General features: G+C 40.1%; 1 protein-coding gene across 1 annotated transcript in view; it reads left to right on the plus strand.

The window, feature by feature from the left end:
* LOC122787922 (kinesin-associated protein 3-like) overlaps positions 1-22,102 on the plus strand; it is an 815,339-nt gene that overhangs the window by 91,866 nt on the left and 701,371 nt on the right. The window contains exon 3 of the mRNA XM_044054849.1: positions 12,918-13,018. Within this exon, the coding sequence (XP_043910784.1) occupies positions 12,918-13,018 (101 nt within the window). The remainder of the gene's footprint in view (positions 1-12,917; positions 13,019-22,102) is intronic.

The following is a 22,102-nucleotide window of genomic DNA, read 5'->3' on the forward strand; positions in this document are numbered from 1 at the left end:
AAAAAAAACTGCTAGAAAAGAGATTCATCCAAGAGGTCCCCCCACACCAGAAAGAATCCGGAATCTACTCAAGATTCTTTTTAGTGGCAAAGAAAACAGGGGAGTTGGAGACCAATTTTGGATCTCAGCAATCTGAAGAAATCAGTTCAGTGCACCAAGTTTTGGATAGTCACAATTCAGTCCATTTTGCTTTTCCTGCACAAGGACGACTGAATATAGATCTTCAGGATGTGTACTGTCACATAAAAATGAACAGATGATCCAGAAGATACCTATCCTTTCAGTCAAGAGCCAGTCTTTACCAATTCAGACCTCTGTCTTTTGGAATCACCACAACCCCAGGGTGTTCACCAAATGCCTTGCAGTAGTAGCAGCCCACTTGAGATTGTAGGGATTCCAGGTGTTTCATTTCTTGGACGACTGGCTCATAACCACTCCAACCAGGCATCTGCTAATAACAATATGAGATTATGTACTGCAGCTGTACTCTCAACTGCTAATTACCATCAATCACATCTAATTCCAGCTATTACCTTCTCAAGTCTTAGAGTTCATAGAGGTTTTGTTCAATACGATATCAATAACAGCCACTCTTCCCTTATCAGGGGTACAGAGTATTCGATTTCAAGTCAAAAAGATAATCCAAAATTCTTCTCTGTGAGCTCATTTGATTTTCCAAGTCTTGGGATGAGTGTCTACTGCAATAGTTCTAGTTCAGTTAAGATATCATATGAAAATTCTTCAATGGACTCTAGTGACCCAGTGGTCCATTCTGCACCATCCTTTGTCCACCCAGATCAGAATAACTCAAGCATGCAAAATTCTCTCTTGTGGTAGATTCACTCAGATTCAATTTTACAAGGCCATCCCTTCATTCTTCCTCAGCCCAAGGCCATAGTGACTACGGACGCTTCCCAAATTGGGTGAGTGGGGGCACTTCCTGAGAAAGAGTCCAAGGCATGTGGTCCCCCAAAGAGGACAACATATGTATATCAATGTTCTTGAAATGAGGGCACTAATAGTATTGCAGGCTTTCCAAGACTGTCTTCCTTCCGGAACTATTGTGATTCAAATGGACAATACGTCAGTGGTTTGGTACATCAATAAACAAGGAGAAACCAGATCTTACTCCTTATGTTGAGAAGCTTTGAGTGTGTTGCAGTGGGAGCTCTTATCCAATCAATTTCAGATAGCAACATACATTCCAGGGAAATCCAGCATGATAGCAGCCAAGTTGAGCAGGTCCATTTTACTTCACGAATGGTCTCGCAAGACGAGAGTTGCAGAAAAGATACTCCGCCAGTAGGGCCAACATTGCTTAGACCTCTTTGCATCTCCCGTCAGTAAGTGCAGCAGGTTTTTTGCCCTGATTGCCCCACCAGGGGAAGAGACACTGTCTTCCATGACTGCCCCCCAGTCTCCTCTCTGCTTACTCAACAACTCCTCTAATCCCAAAGTTTCTCCAGAAAGCATCTCGATTGAAGAGCACAGTCATCCTCATTGCCCCTTATTGGCCTCATCAGATTTGTTCCCCCTTTCTTTGGCCTCATCTAATTTGCCCACCTTGGATTCTGGATCTAATTCCAGACTTTGTCTCACCCAACAGGCATGATTCACCTGGACATTTTAGGCCTAAAGTTGACCGCATGGTTTCTCCACCTCCATTGATGGTTAGACAACCCGGGCTGTCCTCATCTGTTCATCATATATTTTTGTCTTCCCATAAAGCTTCCACTACAAAGATTTGCAGAAGTAAATGGTAAAGATTTTTTTTTGGCCATAACAGAAAGAAATTGACCCCTTTTTAATACCAGTATGTAAATTTCTGAGTTTTTGGCTACAATTTTTAATGAAAGGGCTAGGTCGTTGACTATTGAAGTGCAATTAGCTGCCGTTTCTAATTTTCATATAGGAGTAAACAATTCCACCCTAGCTTCTTCAAAACTTTGTAAGGCCTTTATAAGGGAAAGTTTACTTTTTAGACCTTTTAAAGATCCAGCTTCACCATGGGATTTGAATTTAGTTTTACAAGCTTTGACTCCATTTGAACCTTTAGCGAAGTCTGAACTAAACTTTTAACCTGGAAAACTATCCATTTAGTAGCCATAACCTCTGCTAGAAATGTTTCAGAACTTCAAGCCCGGTCTTCTAAGCCTCCTTATTTAATTTTTTATAAAGATAGGGTATCCTTACGAACCATCCCATCCTTCTTTCCTAAGGTGATGTCAGAGTCCAACATTAATCAAACTATCAGTCTTCTAGTTTTCTTTCTAAATTTCATGAACAAAGGGGATTGCATGTTACGCTTGTTAGATTGTCGCAGACAGTTATGTTTCTGTTTACAGAGAACAAATAATTTCAGAAAATGAGAGCAATTATTTGTCTCCTTTTTGGAATCAAAATTGGGCAGGCCAGTTACCAAATTAACTTTAGCTAAGTGGTTGACTGATTGCATTTACTTTGTCTATAACAAATTGGGTTTGTCTCTCCCAAAACCTTTAAGACCTTATTCAACCAGGTCCATGGCAACTTCATCAGTGTTTTTATCCAGATCTTCCACGGACAGCATTTGTGCTGTTGCAGCTTGGACTAATCCTCATTTTATTGTCTATTACAAATTGGATCTGGTCTCTAGGGAAAGAGCAGCCTTCGGCTCAGTAGTGCTCAGGAATATCCTTCCTTAGGGTCCACCCAGGATTCAAGTAGCTGGGGAGTATGTCCCATTTGCTGAGGAATGAATGAAAATTGATATCAGATAAAGAAGTTATGTACTCATCATAAAGTTGCATCTATGCTGTCCATTTTCATTCTTCCTCAACTCCCCTCCCTCCAACCCCCTACCATTTTCTTTGTGACTTCTGGAAGAATCATAGACAAGCTCACCAGCTTAAATGTAAACCCATATGTCATAAGATGGGTTGCAAACTGGCTCAAGGACAGAACCCACAAGGTCAGAATTGCTGGAGCCATGTCAGACTCTAAGCCAGTCACAAGCGGTGTCCAACAGGGCTCGGTCCTGGGACCCCTCTTGTTCGGCATTTATTTTTCCGTGGTGCAAGCTAACATAGGAGGATTGTGGCTGACAAAGTTCGCAGATGACTGCAAACTGGGCGCCATAATTGATACTCCAGTGGACACAAGCATCCTTCAGAAAGGCCTCATAGAAACAGATAACTGGTGCCAGAGCCATGGCCTTAAACTGAACGCCAAAAAATGTATAGTCATACCCTTTGGGGAAAACAAAGTACCCATAAATTACCACATAGGTGGTAATCCATTAAGTACTGAAGAAGTAATCAGGGACCTGGGGACCCAAGTTGACAGTAACCTCTCATTTGACACTCACATTGCCAAAGTGGTTAGGAAGACCTTCTATATTGTCCACCTTATCATGAAAGGATTCACATCTAGATCAAGAGAGGTCATTGTGCCCCTATACTCTTCCCTTATCAGGCCCATAATTGAGTACAATGCCCCATTTGGGATGTACCTTACCCGACACCTGCAGCAGTTAGAAAGACCCCAAAAGTATCTCACCAAGAGGATCAAGGGTCTCAAACATATGACATATGCTGCCCGGCTGAAGAAACTCCAGCTCTATTCAGTCGCATACCGCCTACTCAGAGGTGATCTATGCCTGACGTACAAGGCCATGTCCAATCCGGAATTAATGGACATGCTCCACCACAGGAAATCCAAATCCACCAGAGCCACGAGAGCGAGAGATTTGAACCTCAACACAGAAATAAATAGGACATGCTGGAGGGACACATTCATAACCCAGAGGCTCCCTACACTCTGGGACAGAATCCCAGTCCATGTTAGGCAGAGCCCCTCACTGACTCTCTTCAAGAGAAATCTTGACGAGAGGATGGGAGATCGTAGATTTACCCCGGGGGTCGTCTCTGTGTCACTACTAGACAGCGGCACAGTAAACTAAACCCTAAATGGGCACAGTATTCTCATTCCAAGGGATGGCAAAAGCCACACACATTCTGGCTAGGCTTATAAATGCCCTAGGGCAGATAGCCTAGTATGAACCTATTTGAAGATGCTAAGGGAACCAGTGTTTCCACATCTGAGTTCTAGATATTGATTTCTAACGTATTGGTTGTTCCTTAGTTTCTAATTGGCAAAAAAGTCAGCAAACAAGATCTGAGGTATGAAGAAGGGATTATGGCATTATGGGTAAGGGAAGAGCTTGAGAGTTTTCAGTGTCCATGAGCTGTAAAACACAGCAGAGTCAGATCCGAGGGTCGGATCCGAACCCACTTGTTGAGGAAGAATGAAAATGGGCAACACGGATGGAACGTTATGGTGAGTACATAACTTCTTTTATCTCTTGCACAGGTTTATACTGCAGTAATGATCCCTGTTAAATACAGTACATTTCTGTGAGTAACTCACTAAAACAGTAGATGTTTGAGTGAAGGGATCACAGAAGCAGAGTTTGGTTATCTAGCACCATTTGCAATTTCCTGATCTGGCATCTCCTCACTTCTAATTTGAAGAGCAAAAAAAGATTGAGCAAGGAGTCCTTTCTTAATTCAGCTAAAGCTTTTCTGCTCTGCAACTGTAGCAAGCTTCTTGCAACAGTTAAAATGCCAGACAAGAATTGCTTTAGCTGTGACTGCTGATGCAGTATCAGCATTTATTTCAGAAATCCAATACTGTACTTGCAGTGACATCTGGAGTGCTTTGTGTGTGGTACCCTACCTATCGGTATCTGCCGTTCACACTCCCTAGCAGCTCCCCCATTTTCCCCATACTAACTACACCTCTGAGAGATCATTGTGCTGAGTGGAGGTTCTCTCCCTCCAGCCTCCTTTGCCAGTACATTCTTGCACAAAAGTCTGTAAGGCGTGGAGAGAGAGTATGGCCATCCTTGGAGTCTTTCTTGAGACTTAGGCATACCTTTGTAATGGGTCTATATTAGATGATCAAACATTCAGAAGTTCAACTGTCATATGGTCGACACCATATGATTGAACTTTTAAAAGTTTGAACATCTAATAAAAAAAAAAAAAAACTACACAAATAACCTACCTTAACATTTTAAGCAGGGGGGGCAAGCCTCCCTGCACCCCGCCCCACACCGCCCGCTCTTTAAATATACCAACTCCAAGATCGCACTACAGTGCAGAAAAGGGAAATCTTCCCATTCTGCACTGTACAGAGATCTCCGTTAAAATGTTCAATCATATGGTTTCAACCATACGACAGTCGAACTTTTGAAAGTTCGATCATCTAATATAGATCCCTTTGTAACCCACTGATTTTGAATCTCAACATGCAAGTAGAGCAGGTTGCAGCTGTTGGTACTATACGTCTTAACTGCTCTGCTCCTTTTGGCAGGGTTCCTTCCATTTTTTTAAACATAAAATCTGCATCCCCTTTGCTGCTTCAATTTGATGGGAAGCAGCTCCAATGTCGTAGAGCCATTGAAGGAGTGGCTTAATGGAGATGACCATAGTCAGAATGAGCCAGTAGCTGACAACCTGCAGTATAACATTAGCATGGTCATTTAAAAAAAAGCCGGTGCTGCACAATGATGATGTTGCAAGGTTAATTGCGGATCTGTCTGTAGAAGGTAAGCAAATAATTTTGTGTGTGTGTGTGTGTGTGTGTGTGTGTGTGTGTGTGAGATACAGAAATATAAGTACATTGTTGGTTAAACTGGAGCTACATTTTTCCATCAGACAGAAAATGAGCGGAGTAGGTGGGCAGGGCATTCCTTATTTTTCTTTGGAATTTATTTGTGATTTCTTGTTGCTACAGCCACGTATCTAAACGTGCTAAGCCATTATGGTAAAATGACTAGTCTGTTATATCTGCAAAAGTCACCCTTTATCTCATGAAAATTACTAAAAAAGTAGTAAACTACACAGAAAAACACTCTTTCTGAGGGGAATTTAAAGAATGGGTAGTGGAAATGATTCAGAAGTTATTAGGGAAGGTAGAAAGTACTTCAAAAGTTAATTAGTTTGTGGGATAAAATGAAAGTAGAGTTCAAAAATAGGGTAGAAATAAAAGAAAAAGCTGGTTAAGATGTAACAAGAATTATTTGGAGGGGCTGACAAAGGTTAAAGTATTGCAGAATGAAGGGAATCTCACAAAACAAGAAGTGGCAGAACTGCTGACTGCTAAAGGGAAAATAAGGGAGTACCTGGATAATATGCATGAGTTTATAAAGTGTTCTGTTAAGCAGCTGTGTTTTTTTTGGATGATAACTCCAGAGCACAAAAACTGTTGGCTCAACAACTTAGACAATAGAAAGTATCTATTTATTTATTTACATTTGTTAACTGGGTAGTGTCCGGCTGGTAAAGTAGCCCGTTTTCAGCAGAGACTCGGAAAGAAAAGCTCCATAACAATAATACAAAAAAGATTACAAAATTATTACAAAGATGTACAAATAATATCCAAAAATGTTTTAACAGTTGCCTACAATCACAATTTACAAAATAGAATGTAAAACAGAAAACATTGTTTCCCAAGTTTTACTACAGATAGTAATATGAACTCAATTAAGTACATAATATAACTAAAATAAACCATTGTGGTATTTTCATTTGTTAAAAGTAAGATGAGGAGAATATAGCAGAAAAGCTATGGCATGAGAAACTAGTCAGGAGTATGACAGGAGCATAGTCATTGTTGAATAAGGTATTCCTTTAAGGGTTGTTTGAAGCTATGATTATCTGTTTTTTTTAAGATATTCTGGGGTATTAGGTGCCACTGTTTGGCTACATTATAGGAGAAGAGGGAGTCATCAAAGTAATTGTGGGACTTTGTTACCTTGAGTATAAGTTTATCAGATGAGTTAATGGTCTTGGGGTTGGTATTTAGTTGCACTAAGTTGGAGAGTGCAGGGCAGTTTTCAGGTTTGTGGATAATGTAGTGGGCAGCGGTGAGCTGATTGAGTGATAACAGATTGGGAAATTCAAGTCAGTGTAGTTTTTGAAGAGCAAGACAATGATGGGTCCTGTTTGGGTATAGAAAGGGTTGTTGCTAAACTGAGGGAGCCATTAACAAGAAAAATAACCAGAGATCCTGTATAGGTATAAGAGATAATTCAGAAATTTTATGAAAACTTGTATAAAGCAATGAAGTGGGAAAATCAAGAAGAAGCACAAATGGAAAGATTTATGGAAGACTTAAATATGCCAAGGTTAGAGGGAGATGAGGTTCCAACAATTAACAGTAAGGATAGGAAGAGATGAGATAAAAATGGTGATGTATAACTAATCTGCTGGAAAGTGTCCACATATAGATGGTATTGTGGTGGAAGTTTGGAAGCTAGGAGAGAAGAAAGTGATAAAGACCTGGAAGGTTTTGTTTAACGGCATTTTAAAAGGAGGGGAAGCATTAACATCCTGGAAAAAAAGTTGTGGTGGCTGTAATACCCAAGGACAGTAAAGACCTATCATATCCAGCTTCATATAGGCCCATTTCAATTTTAAACCATGACTATAATGTGTTTATGCCTATAATGTCTAAAAGAATGGCAAAGATGTTGCCAGAATTGATAGCTATTGATCAGTGTGGTCTTGTAGCAGGTAGGCAGACATTTGATGACATTAAAAGCACAATGATGATCCAGAGGGAAGTAGAATGTAGGAAAATGCCACTGATGTTGGTGAGTCTTGATGTAGAGAAATCATTCAACAATGTAAGCTGGGATTTTATGAGTAGAGTAATGAAAGCATTTGCATTTCCTGATACAATAATAAGGTTAATTAGAAGGATATATATGGAATCAGAGGCAAGAAAACAAAATGGGAAGTTTCCTCTCTGATAAGTTGTATTTCAACAGAGGAACCAAGCAGGAGTGGCCTCTTTCTCCTTTATTTGCATTATATTTAGAGCCATTGGCAAAGAAAATAAGGGATGCAGAAACTCAAGGATATAATTGGTATGGTATTTAAGAAAAGTTGACTTTATTGGCAGATATTATTTTGTACCTGATGGAAACAGAAAAGGACATCTCAGTGTTATGGAACGTTCTGAGATAGTTCCAGGTTTTTTCGGGCTATAAAATTAATAAAGATAAAACAAAGGCTATAGCTGTAAACTATGTACCCATGCACAAACTGATTCAGCAATACACCCATATTTATGGGGACATGTTAAAATGAAGTATTTAGGAGTATGGATTAAAAATGCGTCTGTTATGGCAGGTGATATATGGGAAGAGACCAACAAAAGATAATGCCAAAACTGAGAAACTGGAAGCTCTTGCTTGTGGATATGTTTAGCAAGTGTTTTAGTCCCTTTAGTGTTATGCACAGGTCAGGCATATTTTTATGAACCAGAGGAGAAATTGTGGACAGTAATTAATAGAGATGAAGGACTGTATCTGGGAGGGCAAGAGTCAATTGGGATAAGTTGATCCTTCTAATAAAACAAGGTTGTTTAGGATTACCTGATTTGAAGCATATTGTAAAGCTGCACAGTTAAGGCTGAGATGCATAACACAAGCAAAAAGCTACAAATCAAAGATAAAAGGGATGATGAAGCAGGAAATAATTCAAGAAATAAGGAAAAAAATTGAATTTTGGACGCAGATCCTTAAGGGGGAATAACAACAGTCATACAGAATATTATATTCATAAAGTAGCATTAAGAATGCTAAGAACTAAGCCAACATGGAAATGGAGAAAGGAGATTCTGCTGCTAGGGATGACTGCAATTAGGGGTACAGAGAATAGGAAGAGGGCTAGAATTTACTGGAGGAAGCTGGCAAAAGAACCAAGGTATTAGGAACAAATATATATAGAGAGAAAGGTAAAAGAATGGGAAGAGGCCAAGAAGACACTTGGATTGAAGGCTACAGATTGCCTTCCCTATCAGGGATTGATAAGAGTATAGACAAAGAAATGGATAGGGGAATCCTAAATGAAAGACCTGCACTGGTTGAGTTTTTAATTGAATCGAGAACAGAAGCTGCTGGTAAAAAGGGATAATTAGTAAGGCATATAGAATATTGCAAGGTAACTATAGGAATCAATCAGAGGAGGTCAGAAAAGATTGCAGAGAGAGACTAGATAAGCAGTTTTCAAAGAAATAATGGGGGGATACATGTAAGGCTCCCAAATATGCAATAAAATCTGGAAGATTTAGGATTTTGCTTGGAAGTGTTTGCATAGATATTATACCTCAAGCAGACTCTAAAGAATTTTTCCTCAGGTAGATGGCAAATGTCAGAGGTGAAATGAGGAAGAAAGAGGTACTTGAGAGCATATGTTCTTGGAGTCTGAGTTGGCAGACTTTAAATGTTCCCTACAGAGTAGTCTGTCAGGTATACTGGGCAAGCAAACGAGTGTAACTAGGGAAATTATTTTTTTTTTGAGCAAAGTAACTAGGGAAACTATTTTTTTTTTTTTGAGCAAGGATACAGGAATATTAATTGCCTAGACAGCCTTGTTAAGTGTAATTGTGGTGGCTGCCAAAAAAAGTAATTACTAGAGAATAGAAATCAAAGTCTAAACCAACTATACTTGGAGTAGTGAATATTGTAACAGAGAGAAAAGAGCAGGAAGTCGTATCTTCAAAAATGGTTGGAGTAAATTACATAAAAAAAATTAGAAATTATGGGAACACTAGATGCTGAAAACTTTGTAGCAGGAATGAAGTTTAAGTGAAGGCAGGAGCTGAACGATTTATGTAATGCTGCTTGGATTATATTATATAGAATAGTATACATAATGTACAAAGTTTATAAATGTGAACTTGTTGATATGGTTTGATTACTTTTATATAAATGTAAGTTGGCCTATACATACAGATATTTCAAGCATGGACATTAATGCCCTTCCAGCTTGCTACAAGTGATAATTCAATAAAGGTGTTTAAAAAAAGGAAACATGCTTTTCCCAATAAAGTCCTTATTAAACCAAAAGGTGATTTAGAATTTTTATAGAACTGCATATGGAATTTTTATAATTTCAGTTTTTAGAAGTTGTAATGACAGTTTCTTGTATGGTTGTTAGATGATTTTATTCCATACCTAAGGAAGGTAGAAAGGCACTTAAAAATGAGTGATACCAGTCACTTTCTAACTCCACCCCATGCTTGTTCATTGCTGAGAAATACTACATGACTTACGGCCTTCATGTCAGTTCCTTGCTGAGGCATGCCTTATGATTTACTGCAAACTGTTATCAAAACTGCATTAAAGTTGGTACCAATAAATAACTGCTTGGATACAGAAAAGATGGTCAGCAGCACATACTGGGATGAAGAAGAAATGTATTTTACTGGTGGTGTTTTTATTGCTTAGCCAGAGATGCATGTCATGATTTTTCATCTACTTTTTCTTCAGATGTTACCTGAGCTGCTTATCAGCTCAGCACATACCTCTCAGCCTCTTAGTGCAAGAAATCTGGGCATAAAATAATTGGGGGCAAAAGCTCAAAGATAGGGACAGATTTTAACTATAGCTCTTCTAAACTTGATAGGCTGCTAGAATAACAGGATTTGTGTTACTATGCATTTTCTGAAGTCAGAAACTCAAAGTGTATGTCATTATCTAGTGACTTCAATCCTCAGTGATTTGCCAGAAAACCACAAATTTATGAGGAACAGGCCAAATATATGAGGCAAAAATCTGGACAGTTAAGAGGTATGGCACCACTGCAGCTTGATATTTCATTGGATCTGGTAATGTCAAATGCTGTTAAATCAAAAGCATAACTTTGAGTGCCAATGTCTTTGAAGTTTCAGTATTTCTTGTCTTTACCTAGATTCAATGCTTAGTATTTTTTCTGTGCATGTTAAGAGTTTATTTGGATATTCTTTGAGACGGAATTTGAGACTATATTACGTATGATTGGTTGTTTGAGTTCTGTTAGGCATTTAAACTGCAGTTTGACTTTACTGTACATAAACCATTTTGAGTGTTTGCAGTTAGTCTACAGCTGAGCGACTATGGAATTGGTATATTTAAATAACAGCATGTGTTGCTTGCAGAAATACTTTTTGATGTTTTGTTTGCTTTGGCACTTTTAGAAATGAGACCTTGGAACTGGAAGGTAGTATGGTAATGTTTTGGAATATCGTTTAAGTAGCTGTTTGACTCCTTTTAGTTAAATATTGTTTGTAAATGCCAATATCCGCGGTGGTGCAGCGGTAGCGTTGTTGCCTCACAGCAAGAGGTTCTCCCATTCGATTCTCGGCTGGAGTGTGAGGAGTGCCTTCTGTGTGGAGTCTGCATGTCCTCCCCGCAGTTGGGTGGGCGTTCGAAAGACATGTGTAAATGGGCATGCCTTAATTGAAGGTTGAACGTCAAGCTGGCACCTCGGCGTTTGTCAAAATCTACTGCCAATCATTAGTGGACCGGAGTTCCGCTGTGGCGACCCCTAACAAGAAAAGCCGAAAGACAACAACATTGTTTATAAATACCACACTGAATACAAGTTTGATTTTGATACATGTAAATCCTGCAATGAATGCGGTGCCATTTGATTGAATGACATTGCTGCAGCAGTCATAGGAATCAGTGTTAGTTGGTTACCTTTATGGTTAGGTTAGGTTAGGATTAGTGAGTGTTAGGGTTTGTGTTAGGTTTAGGGTTGTTGGTCATGCCCAGCATGAAGTACTGTATAAAGTTTTTGACTTCATTTTTTTCAATTTTTTTTTTTGAGCAGCTGTGGTAGAACCGTACTATAAAATAGATTATGTAAGAAAAAGGCAGTGACGTATGCTTCAGACTTGTTTCTAAATTATTGTTAGTCTAATATAATTATTACCTTCATCATGCAAAAAGTTTCTCATTCTATTTTATTTCTGGAAGTTCAGGAATTATGTGTAGCTTGAAGTAAGTAGAAAACGAAATGTATAGCTAATTGTCTTTCAGTGATATTTAATAATTTAGTTGAGACACAGAAGCTTTATAGTAAAAGGAGATAATGCTGTGATGCTGATATGTTATTCTGAGGTACAACTACTTGTGGAGTCACACAATTGACAGAAGTTTAGCATAGCTTCTTACATTCTTGATATGTGGTCAGGACAGCACTAGACAGATTTAAAAGGAAACATATGAGGACATTTTATGTAGACAGCATCTAATAGAATAAGTCTTGTGACAGAAGTATACTAAAACAGTCTCAGGATCCTGAATGATTTCCTCTTTGAAGAGCTCTTGGCTGTTATGAGCTATCTATTGGATTATAGAGAAGGTGTTCTTTGCCTTGTTATGCAGTGAAGTTGTACTGCTCCCACCCTCCGGGATGTGAAGTCACTCATGAAAATTTTGACTGCTATGATTTTGAACCATCTGATAAGATTTCTGATGCCCCCACTGTTATTTTGAAAGGAGAGGAGTTGAGCGGTATGGTTGGTACTGGACAAGTACTTGCTTGGAGCATCCCCTTCCTCAGAACAGTTTATTAGCAAAAGTAGTCTGGTCTGCAAGCATAGTAGTAGACCCTTAAATACTTTGCAGACTGAGGCCCAGTGGCAGGAAGTGTCTCTAAGCAAGGCACAACACAGTATGTTAGTTTTTTTGACAGAAAAAGATAAAAAAAATTGATGTGGGCAGCTTCCCTATCTGTGCTGTGCATTGGACTGATGCTTGGCGTAGAGGTGGAGGCTCGCTCATTGTGGACATCCACAAAAGCTCTAGAAGTCAGGCCAGGAAGGTAGAAGCTTACCTTCAGTTGTTTCCCATTAGTATCTATACTATAATTTTGAACCCTCTTATTAGACTTCTGCTTTTATAGTGAGTTACTCTTGTAAATATACTTCCCCTTACTGCCCCTCATCTGTTTTGTAATGTATACAGATCATTAACCATGTTCAGCATTCTCACTGATGGTAGGGCTTGGTCATTGCACAGCTGTTAATAGTAGCCACGCTGCAAACATAATTTGCTGATACCTTGATTTTTCCCTTTATTTTCAATGTTTATTCAGGCAATGAAAACTACAGTGAGATTGTAATGGGTATTCTCTACCACATCAGTGTGGATGACTCCTTCAAGTCATTGTTTGCAGACACAGACTGCATTCCTCGGGTAAGCTGATTAAATTCTCATCTGAAACTTTGTCTAATTACATATTTTAAGATAATGAAAATATGTTTAGTAAATTCAGTAGCTGTGAATAGATGCTTTCTCTAACTATCTCTGATGGCTCTCTAGTACAGAGGCAGGGAGTTAAACTATGCCACTAACAGTATACTTTCAGAAATGGATTTGGGTAGAGTGTGTTGGAACAGGATCCATTTCCTAGGCTACTATCGTTTGTCTGTATTGAGGTTAACAATGCATTGGTAGATCATTACCTCCCTGAAGTATGCCAGTTAGGCCAGTGCATCACCTTGTGTGAGGGGGGAACCAGATGCACCAATACTATGTAGAGCATTGCTGCACATTTTTCTGCAAGTGACGTGAACCCTGACTTAGAACACATTTCAGTTTGCAAGTAGGATCTCAGTATGATGCTGGGCTTGACTTCCCCTGACTTCTAATCCCTACCATGCCTATATGCTAAGTAACAGCTACCAGAAAATGGGGGTAGGCAGCCATCCTGCATCTAGATGGCCTACGCTAGACAGTGTGGCATGAGAATTAGTGGGGATAGAGAAAGTCATTATTATGGGGAATGGTTCTTTCAAACATCATCCCATGGTCAGCTCCAAGGAAACTGATAGCAAAAAATCTCAGAAGTGCTTTCTTGAAGTTTTGTATAGAAAACTGAAAGGAAGGGTAGCATATGAGACTGTGAAGGGGAAGACAAAAGGAGGGACCTCTTTTTTTTCATGGGGTAAAACAGTAGTCCCTTCACTTCAGGAACCTACTGCAGAAAGAAGGAAATTGTAGAACAAGTATCTGCTTACTTCTCTGTTGAAGGACATTATATATCCAGGGGTGTATGTACCATTAATGTAATTTGGTAGAAACTGGTGAGTTTGAGAGATCACAGGCTTGTATCATTTTTTGGAAGTCACAGTTGCCACACACTGAGTTGGACCTCCATGCCCTAAGCAATTTAGACCCTAAAAATTTTGCATGCATGCCAAAAATAAGTGAAAAAAAAAAACACTGGCTGCAATGATCATACTGTTTGTTTAATAATTAAGACCAAGCATTATTTGCTACTGAACATAAATTAGCAAGTTCACAATGCCCCCCTATGTTTCAGTTTTTCATAGGGCTCCGTTAGTGAAATCCACAATATAGCTACTCTACACTTAAATGCCAGAAAGTAAGTGTAGACAAGTGTAGAAATTCTCACTTTATAGTCCTCTCAAGATTCATAGCTAGTGAGTTTTCATGAGTTTAACTGTGGTGTTTTTCTGCCGCACCATATAACATTTAAGTTTTTTTTTAATCTTACTAGTGAAATGGGCATGATTGAGCAGGATATAGTAACTGATGTAACTCTACCATTTTTATAACCAACAAAAATGAGAAACCAGTCCAGAATAACACAAGGAATCCAAAAAAAATTGACAAAATCAAGGCAAGTAAAACTCCACTCTTTATTGGCTCATGTAAAAAAGCATCATCTTAAACGCTCCACACAGATAAAATGCTTTTTCATCCGAGCACCTCCCAGACTTCATCAGAAAATGCAAGGCAGTAAAAGAAACAGCATTTAAATAAGCACCTGCTCAAAAAATAATTAAATTCCAATTACTGACTTAAAGAAACATTCAGACAAGTCAGCATAAAAATAAAATTGAAAAAGTTAATATGAATAGATGAAATAAAAAACATGATAAAACACATAAAATGACACAAAGCAGTCATTATTTAGCTGCTCTGAGTTTTAACAGAGGAAGGAGGGAAATATGGTCATTGAGATCTGGATATTTGTTTGCCTTCAACATAATTTTCCAATAGGTTTCCCTGTAAGCCAACCTAGTTTCCCAGGGACCTCTCCTAATGTCCCTGGATAAAAATTCCAGGACAAAAAAACTGAAATTAGCCCCCTCAAATTGTAGTGTGTGCCTGTACAGTGCATTGTTAGTGTTACACTTTTTGATGTCATTTAAATGTTCGTATATACAATGTTTTAATTGCCTCTCAGTTTTCCCCACATAAAAACCATCACACTGACAACATAGGACGATATAAACTAAACCTGAGCTGTTACAATTGGTGTAAGTTCTACCCATCACCTTTTTGTCCCTCACCTTAATAAAAATGCTTTTATCATGGATAATGTGGGGACATTGAGGGCAGGCACCACACCTATATGTGCCTGTTTTTCTGTGGGAAAAAACAGGCTGGTTTTGATTTTGCTCCAGTAAGTTTTTTATATTCTGTCCCTTTCTATAAATAACCTTGAGGGGCTGATTCTTAAAGACATCTAAATCCATGAACTCAACAAATTTGTTCCATTCCTTCTCAATGATGCTTTTAAGAAAGTAGGCGTCACCACTGAAATTAGTGACAAAAGCTCTACTGTAATGTGAATCTGCTACATTACCCAATGTCCTTTTATCCACTGAGAAAGAGCATCTACCTAATATAGGGGTGGGATAATTTATTTTGCCTGCCCAGCAAAACTTCATTCTCAACCTCCAGGATCAGATTCCTAGGGTAACCTCTTTCCTCGAACATACTGGTTATGATGTCACATTCAGTGTAAAAATCCTCATCCAATGAGGTCATTCGGCTGGCCCTGACCAACTGGCCCTTGATAATGCCCCTTTTTTAAAAAACAGGACGGGCACTTGAAAACCATATATAGGAATGTGAAAAAGTTTTCTTCCTACATATTTTAGATTTAAAACCTCCCTCAGTCTTAAAAATAGAAACATCCAGGTAGTGCATCAAATCCGAGGTAACCTGGTGGGTAAATTCTAGAAATGTAGTGGTGTGTGCCAAGTAATCCATAAAGTAAGGAAGGAAGGGGGAACCCTGGCTGGTCATTTCCAAGGAACCAGAAGGTATTTTGCAAATTTTAGTTAGTACACAGTTCACTGATGGAAGTCTATCAGGGCTCTAACCTACTCTAGTTTGTTCAGGAAGATGTCCCTACAAAGAAGAATGCACTTCCCTCCTTCAGGTTGTAAGGGATCCACAGAAAGAATGCAAGACTTTGCCTGCTGCTGTCCTTTCTTCTTTCACCCCTCTTAAGAGACAGAGGGATTCTTCCTGTCATGAGGAAAATCAGGATTCTGATGAGGATTCACTGGCATATACTTGACAAATGCATTCTCCCCCTTACCTATGGCTCCTGATGAAGATGCCACCCTTTCTCCTGACAGTGCTTTGTTGAGTTTTTTTTTTTTTGAGATACAAGAATCAGAATGTTGCAGCATTTTAAATGGAAAACACCAAGATAAGTGATGTACAATAGAGGTATTACAACCTCTTGGACATGGGTGCACCTAAGCCCACAGCCATTTCCCTTGACCTGGAGGCCCTTTTGGATACCTTTAGTAATGCTTTCTTGTGACTTTACATTTGGAGGATGCTTTCCTTCACATCCTTATCCATTCTGTTTTCAGGAAATACTTGAGGTTGTGTTTCTTCATCGCATTTTCAGTTTTGTCCTTTACCCTTTCATCTTTCTACAACCCCAAGGGTATTCTCAAAATGTCTAGCTCCAGTCGTAGCCTTCTGTAGACTTCAGGAAATCCAAATATCCCCTTATTTGGATGATATCCCCTTATTTGGATGATGTACTTCTCCGGATTCCTTCACAAAACTCTCTTATAAAGGATCTCAGTTTCACAATGATTTTTTTTCAGTCTTGGATTTACTTTGAACATCAAAAAGTCTGTTTTGACTTCTTCCCAAAACCTGATCATCCTAGGGTGCAGGATAAACACTCTAACAATGACAGCTTTCCATCCTTCAGATAAGGTTCTGTTTTTGACAGAGTTCTTTCAGAACCTTCCTCGTTGCAGATGACCTCAGCAAGAGAGTTCTTGAAAGCCCTGGGGGTTTATGGCATTAACCATTCCTATGCTTCCTTATTCCAGATTACACATGAGGAAGGTGCAATGGTATCTCAAGTCAATTTGACTTCAGCACTTCCACCCGTTAGACTTCCACATCTCTCTCTTGCCCTACATTAGGAAAAGATAATTTGGTGGATCAATCAGACATCCCCTCAATCCAAGAGTACATTTACTGGTTCCTCCCCCTTGGAAGGACCTTTACATCAATGTTTTTGACCTGTCATGGGGATCCTGTTTCAAGGTCTAGTGGGTTTGGTCTACAAGAAGAAGAAAGACCATATAAACATCCAGGAAATTAAGGCTCTGATTCTGGCGTTTCAATCATTGAATCATTCTGATCTCTAGTCCCCTGAATATTCACAGATATCACCATAGTCATGTGGTGCATAAAAAAGGGAGTTTTATCATCTTTGCAGATTAGCTTTGACACAGGAGATTGCCATTCAACACAGCCTTGTTCTTCAGTCAGTTTACATTCCCTCAGAAAGGAACACAGTGTCAGACACACTGAGTGGATGCAGAACAGATCCTCACAAATGTATGCTAGACTGGGAGGTCTTCCTGGGCATTGCCCATCTGCAGGGTATTGCACAGATCTTTTTGTCTCCACCCACAACTTGTTCTGTTTCAGGGTTCCATGATCTCAGGCACGGAGGATGGACAGAGTCTTTTTCTTGGAAGGGGGAGGTTTATCTCCCTTGCCTCTGTTGCCAAAGGTCCAACTTAAAATTATGAAGGTCAACCCAGAAATCTTGTTCACTTCTGGTCCAGACAACACTGTATGTTCTTCATAGTGATCAGTGCTGCAGTAGTCCTAGCTAGATTGGCTATATCCTGCAAAGGATATGACAGCTGGCCAGCTTCTAATACTTTAGGGCACCTTCCACACACCCAAACCTTTAGTTGTACTGAGCTGACTAAAAAGTCAGGTTTGGGAGCCAAGCCCTTCAGAACTTTCATGCCAAGAAAAACACTCTTCTGCAGAGTTTTGAGTCTCAATGGTCGGCTAATGCTATTCCATTATTTGACAGATAAATTCCTGTTGAGGAAAAACCTTCCACATTACTTTTCTTACTTGTCAAAAGCTACTTTTTTGTGAACAGAAGTGCTTTTTAGCTAGGAAAAAAAGTATTTTCCTTGACTGTGTCATGACGTTTATGTACTTTTAAACAGAAGTGCACATTTTACTTTTGTGGTAAAAAGTTGTTAAAATTGTTCAAAGCTACTTTTTCTCTAAAGTGTTTAAAGTGCCTTTTACTTTTTTTTTTATTTTTATAAAAGTTACTTTTTTGCCGATCTCCTGTTTTACCGACATTTGCTACTAAGCTTCCCTGGTAAACAAGCACCATTTCTGACTTTTTTTATGGAATAAACTCCAGGCCATTGGTCGACCTTCTTCAGGCCAAAAAATAAATAAAGATTTTTTTAAGCAGCCTTTACAGCATGATAGTAATTTGCCTCAGCCATAGGTGGATGAGACTGCCATGGCCAAAGTTGGTTCCTCAGACCACTCATCTTTTTCTTCAGATCCCTGTGGTGTAGTTCATACAGCCACAATGGGCTGTAAGTTAGTCATGTCTCATGTCCTCTATGGCTGTTGGGGTCCCCTCAGTGGGCAAGGGAGAGAGACACTTGTCAGTCATAGGGGCACAAATGTGCCACTGATTAGTCAGAATGTTGTGCCCATCCCTGGGGAAGCTTTTGCTGGCAATACTTGTTCTTTTTTTTCCATATTTTCCTTTCAAAAAGAGACAGAGCAGTAAACATTTACCTTCTCCTGTGTCAGTTACTCTGGACATGAATAATTTATTCAGCTTTGCAGTCAGGGTCTTATATATATATATATATATATATATATATATATATATATATATATTGGTAAAAGAAAAAGGGATTCATCTTTCCTTGAATATATTCAAGAAATTAATCAAGATTTTCTATTGCAACTTTCCTTCCTCACCTCACTATTTCTCTGCCACCCACCCCGACATTCCTCGACTCTGTGCACTCATCAGGATAGTAGATAAACGCTTTCTGTCACCCAGCCTGTCTGAAGATATGACTCGGCATTACATCATTACCTGGAGAGCAGAACTAAGTGCCCTGTGAGCCCCCGACTTCCAAACAAAATACTTTTTCTGGAACCTGCCCTAAATAGGGTTCCTAAGACTGCATAGATAGTACCATAAACTAGATAAACCCTTTCTGGCATTTTCCCTCTTTAAATCTTTTGCTCGGCAGTACATAATTGCGTGGAGAGCAGAAACAAGATCCCAGTGAGCACCTGACTTCCAAGCAAAATACTTTTCCTGGGACCTGCCCTAAATAGGGTTCCTAAGACTGCGTAGACTTACCATAAATGTATGATGTGAAGTTGTTCAAGCTCACCGTTCATTCTTCACTGATGTGTTCGGAGCTGATCCTCGGCTCTGAAACGGCTGTTTAGCAAAGCTCAAAGTTTACCAGTAGCTCGAGACCAAGCCCCTTATCCCATGATGCATTGCTGGAATGACCTCCGATCTAGTTTGCCGTGGCACTGATCTCTTGGTTTCCAGCGTTGTGCGAGACTTTTTGTGGGATAATTCTGCATATTAGCAAGTTTTTTTCGTTTCTTCTTAGATATATATATATTCTTAGATATATTTAGACTGTTGTTTAGTTTAGAAGTGTTCCCCTTTCCTTTCATAGCTTTTGCTGCTAGTCACGTTATTCGCGACTTTTTTTTTTGCTTCTTGGCCCTTGGCCTGTAGTACTGTAGACTAGGAGTTTATATTAAAATTTAAAATTTCTATATTGTATTATATATATAACTAGAGTGGCCCCTTTGGGCTTTTGTTTGTGATATTGTGCGTGTGTTATTTTGGTAATAGCAGTTGTTGATAGTTCCCCATAGTTTTGATAGTTTTTATATATATATATATATATATATATATATATATATATATATATATATATATATATATATTATGTCTGAAGATAAAGAAAAACACCCGAAGTCTGGTTTTAAAAAATGTCCAGACTACAGACAGAAAATGTCTGTGACAGATGCACATGTTCAGTGTGCACATGTTCAGTGTGTTTATTGTTTGGGTGAAGTGCACCTTCAGGAGTCCTGCTGTATCTGCCACTTCTTTTCTACTAGGGTGCTTGCTGAGAGGAAGAGGAAACTTATAGATCGAGGTCTCCTTAAGCACCCTTTTGTAGAAGCTTTGTTTGACCAGGATGGGGCCAGCAAATCTTCAAAATCTTCCGCAGAGTCTAAGGCAAAAAAATCAAAAAAGTGGAATATACTGTGACTTCGGCTTTACAGCCTTCAGAGCTGACAGTCTATTCTTTTTGGAGCCAGGACTCTGGCTTGGAACCGGTCTCTGAGACTCCCTCTTCTCCACTTCCCCAGTCGGCACCATCGGTGCTTTCTTCCAGGACCTTTGTTAGCCTTTCGGATTCGGACATGGATCGACTGGTACAGAAGCTGTTATTGGCACCAGTCCTAGCTAAATTGCTGTCGGTTCTGACCCGGGCATCGGAAACGAAGACTACACTTCCGGAATTGACTACTCCTCCTCCAAGCCATACTGGGCCTTCGGAGCCGGAGGAGGCAGACTTGATTGTAGAACCCTTGGAGCCAACGGCTGTTCCTTTTTCGTCGGCTCCATCTGCTTGGATGTCCTCGGTGCTGACTGGGGACTCTAGGAGACGACGCTCCCTTGTCAGATCCAGGGAGAATAGTCGCACTGACTTGGTGCTGACTCTTCCTCTCGGGGCTTCGGCTCGGGTGAGCTCGCCTCCTACCTCGGGCTCGCAGCCCACGGCATCGGTGCAGTCCCTTCAGGTCCATCGACGACTCCTCATTGGAGCCGTGATGCTTTCAAAGCCATGAGGCAAGTGTTGTCTCCAAAGACTTCCTCATCACCAGGTTTGGCCTCTTCTTCCCTTCATTACTGGGAACAAGCAACCACAGAGGTCTGCAAGTTGCTAGAAAAAAGTCATCCAGCCAGTCCCAGCAGACCAAACAGGATTTGGAACTTACTCAAGATTCTTTTTGGTTCCAAAGAACACAGGGAACTGGAGACTCATTTTGGATCTCAGCAGACTAAACCAATTTGTGAAAAAAAGAGAAGTTTCAGATGGTCACGCTTCAGTCCATACTTCCCGTTTTAGGGAAGGACAGTTGGATGTGCTCGATCGATCTCAAGGATGTGTACTACCACATAAAAATGGCAAGACCATCCAGAGATGATCTGCATTTCTGGCTGAGAGCCAGTCACTACCAGTTTCGAGCCCTGCCCTTTGGTCTCACTACAGCCCCCAGAGTGTTTACCAAATGTATGGCAGTAGTCACGGCTCACCTAAGGCATCTAGGATTCCAGGTGTTTCCGTACCAAGACGATTGGCTCCTTACCTCCACCGCCAGGCATCAACTGATTCAGGCAACAGAATTCAGTCTGACACTCTGCAACCACTTAGGCATTACGGTCAACTTCGGAAAGTCTGCCTTGTCGCCATCGCAGCATATTGTCTTTATAGGGGCAGAGTTAGACACTTCAACCATCACTCTACATCTTCCAGTCGAAAGGGCATTAATTATTCGCCAACGCATCACTTCATTGGTGTCAAAGAACAGAGCTCCAGCCACAGAGGTCTTGAAAGTACTAGGGTTGATGGCGGCAGCAATTTTAGCCATTCCATTGACGAGGATGCATATGCGGATTCGTCAATGGTTCCTGTTCACTCAATGGTCGTACCAGGAATTGCCAATGAACCATATGACTCTGATTACAAACTTTTGCAAGAGGGATCTTCAGTGGTGGTTGACGTCTCTGTATGTCACAATAGGACTCCCCTTTGTACTCCCCCCTCCAGCAGCCACTGTGACCACAGATGCTTCCCTGATAGGGTGGGGGGGGGGCATTTTCAGGGAAAGACTGCCCAAGGCACATGGACGGATCAAGAGTCACATTTGCATATCAGTGTTCTAGAGATGAGAGCGGTACTTCTGGAGTTGCAGTACTTTCAGGACTCTCTTCCTCTAGGGACAATTGCCATACAGACAGACAACATGTCAGTGGTCTGGTATTTGAACAAACAGGGCGGGACCAAGTCTTACACCCTTTGCTGGGAAGCCCTCTGAGTTTGGCAGTGGGCTGTGTCATCCCAGCGCTTTCTGTTGGCAATGCAT

The sequence above is a fragment of the Protopterus annectens genome, chromosome 13.part0 (assembly GCF_019279795.1).
Source record: "Protopterus annectens isolate FY-2018-M chromosome 13.part0, PAN1.0, whole genome shotgun sequence".
Classification (NCBI taxonomy): domain Eukaryota; kingdom Metazoa; phylum Chordata; order Ceratodontiformes; family Protopteridae; genus Protopterus; species Protopterus annectens.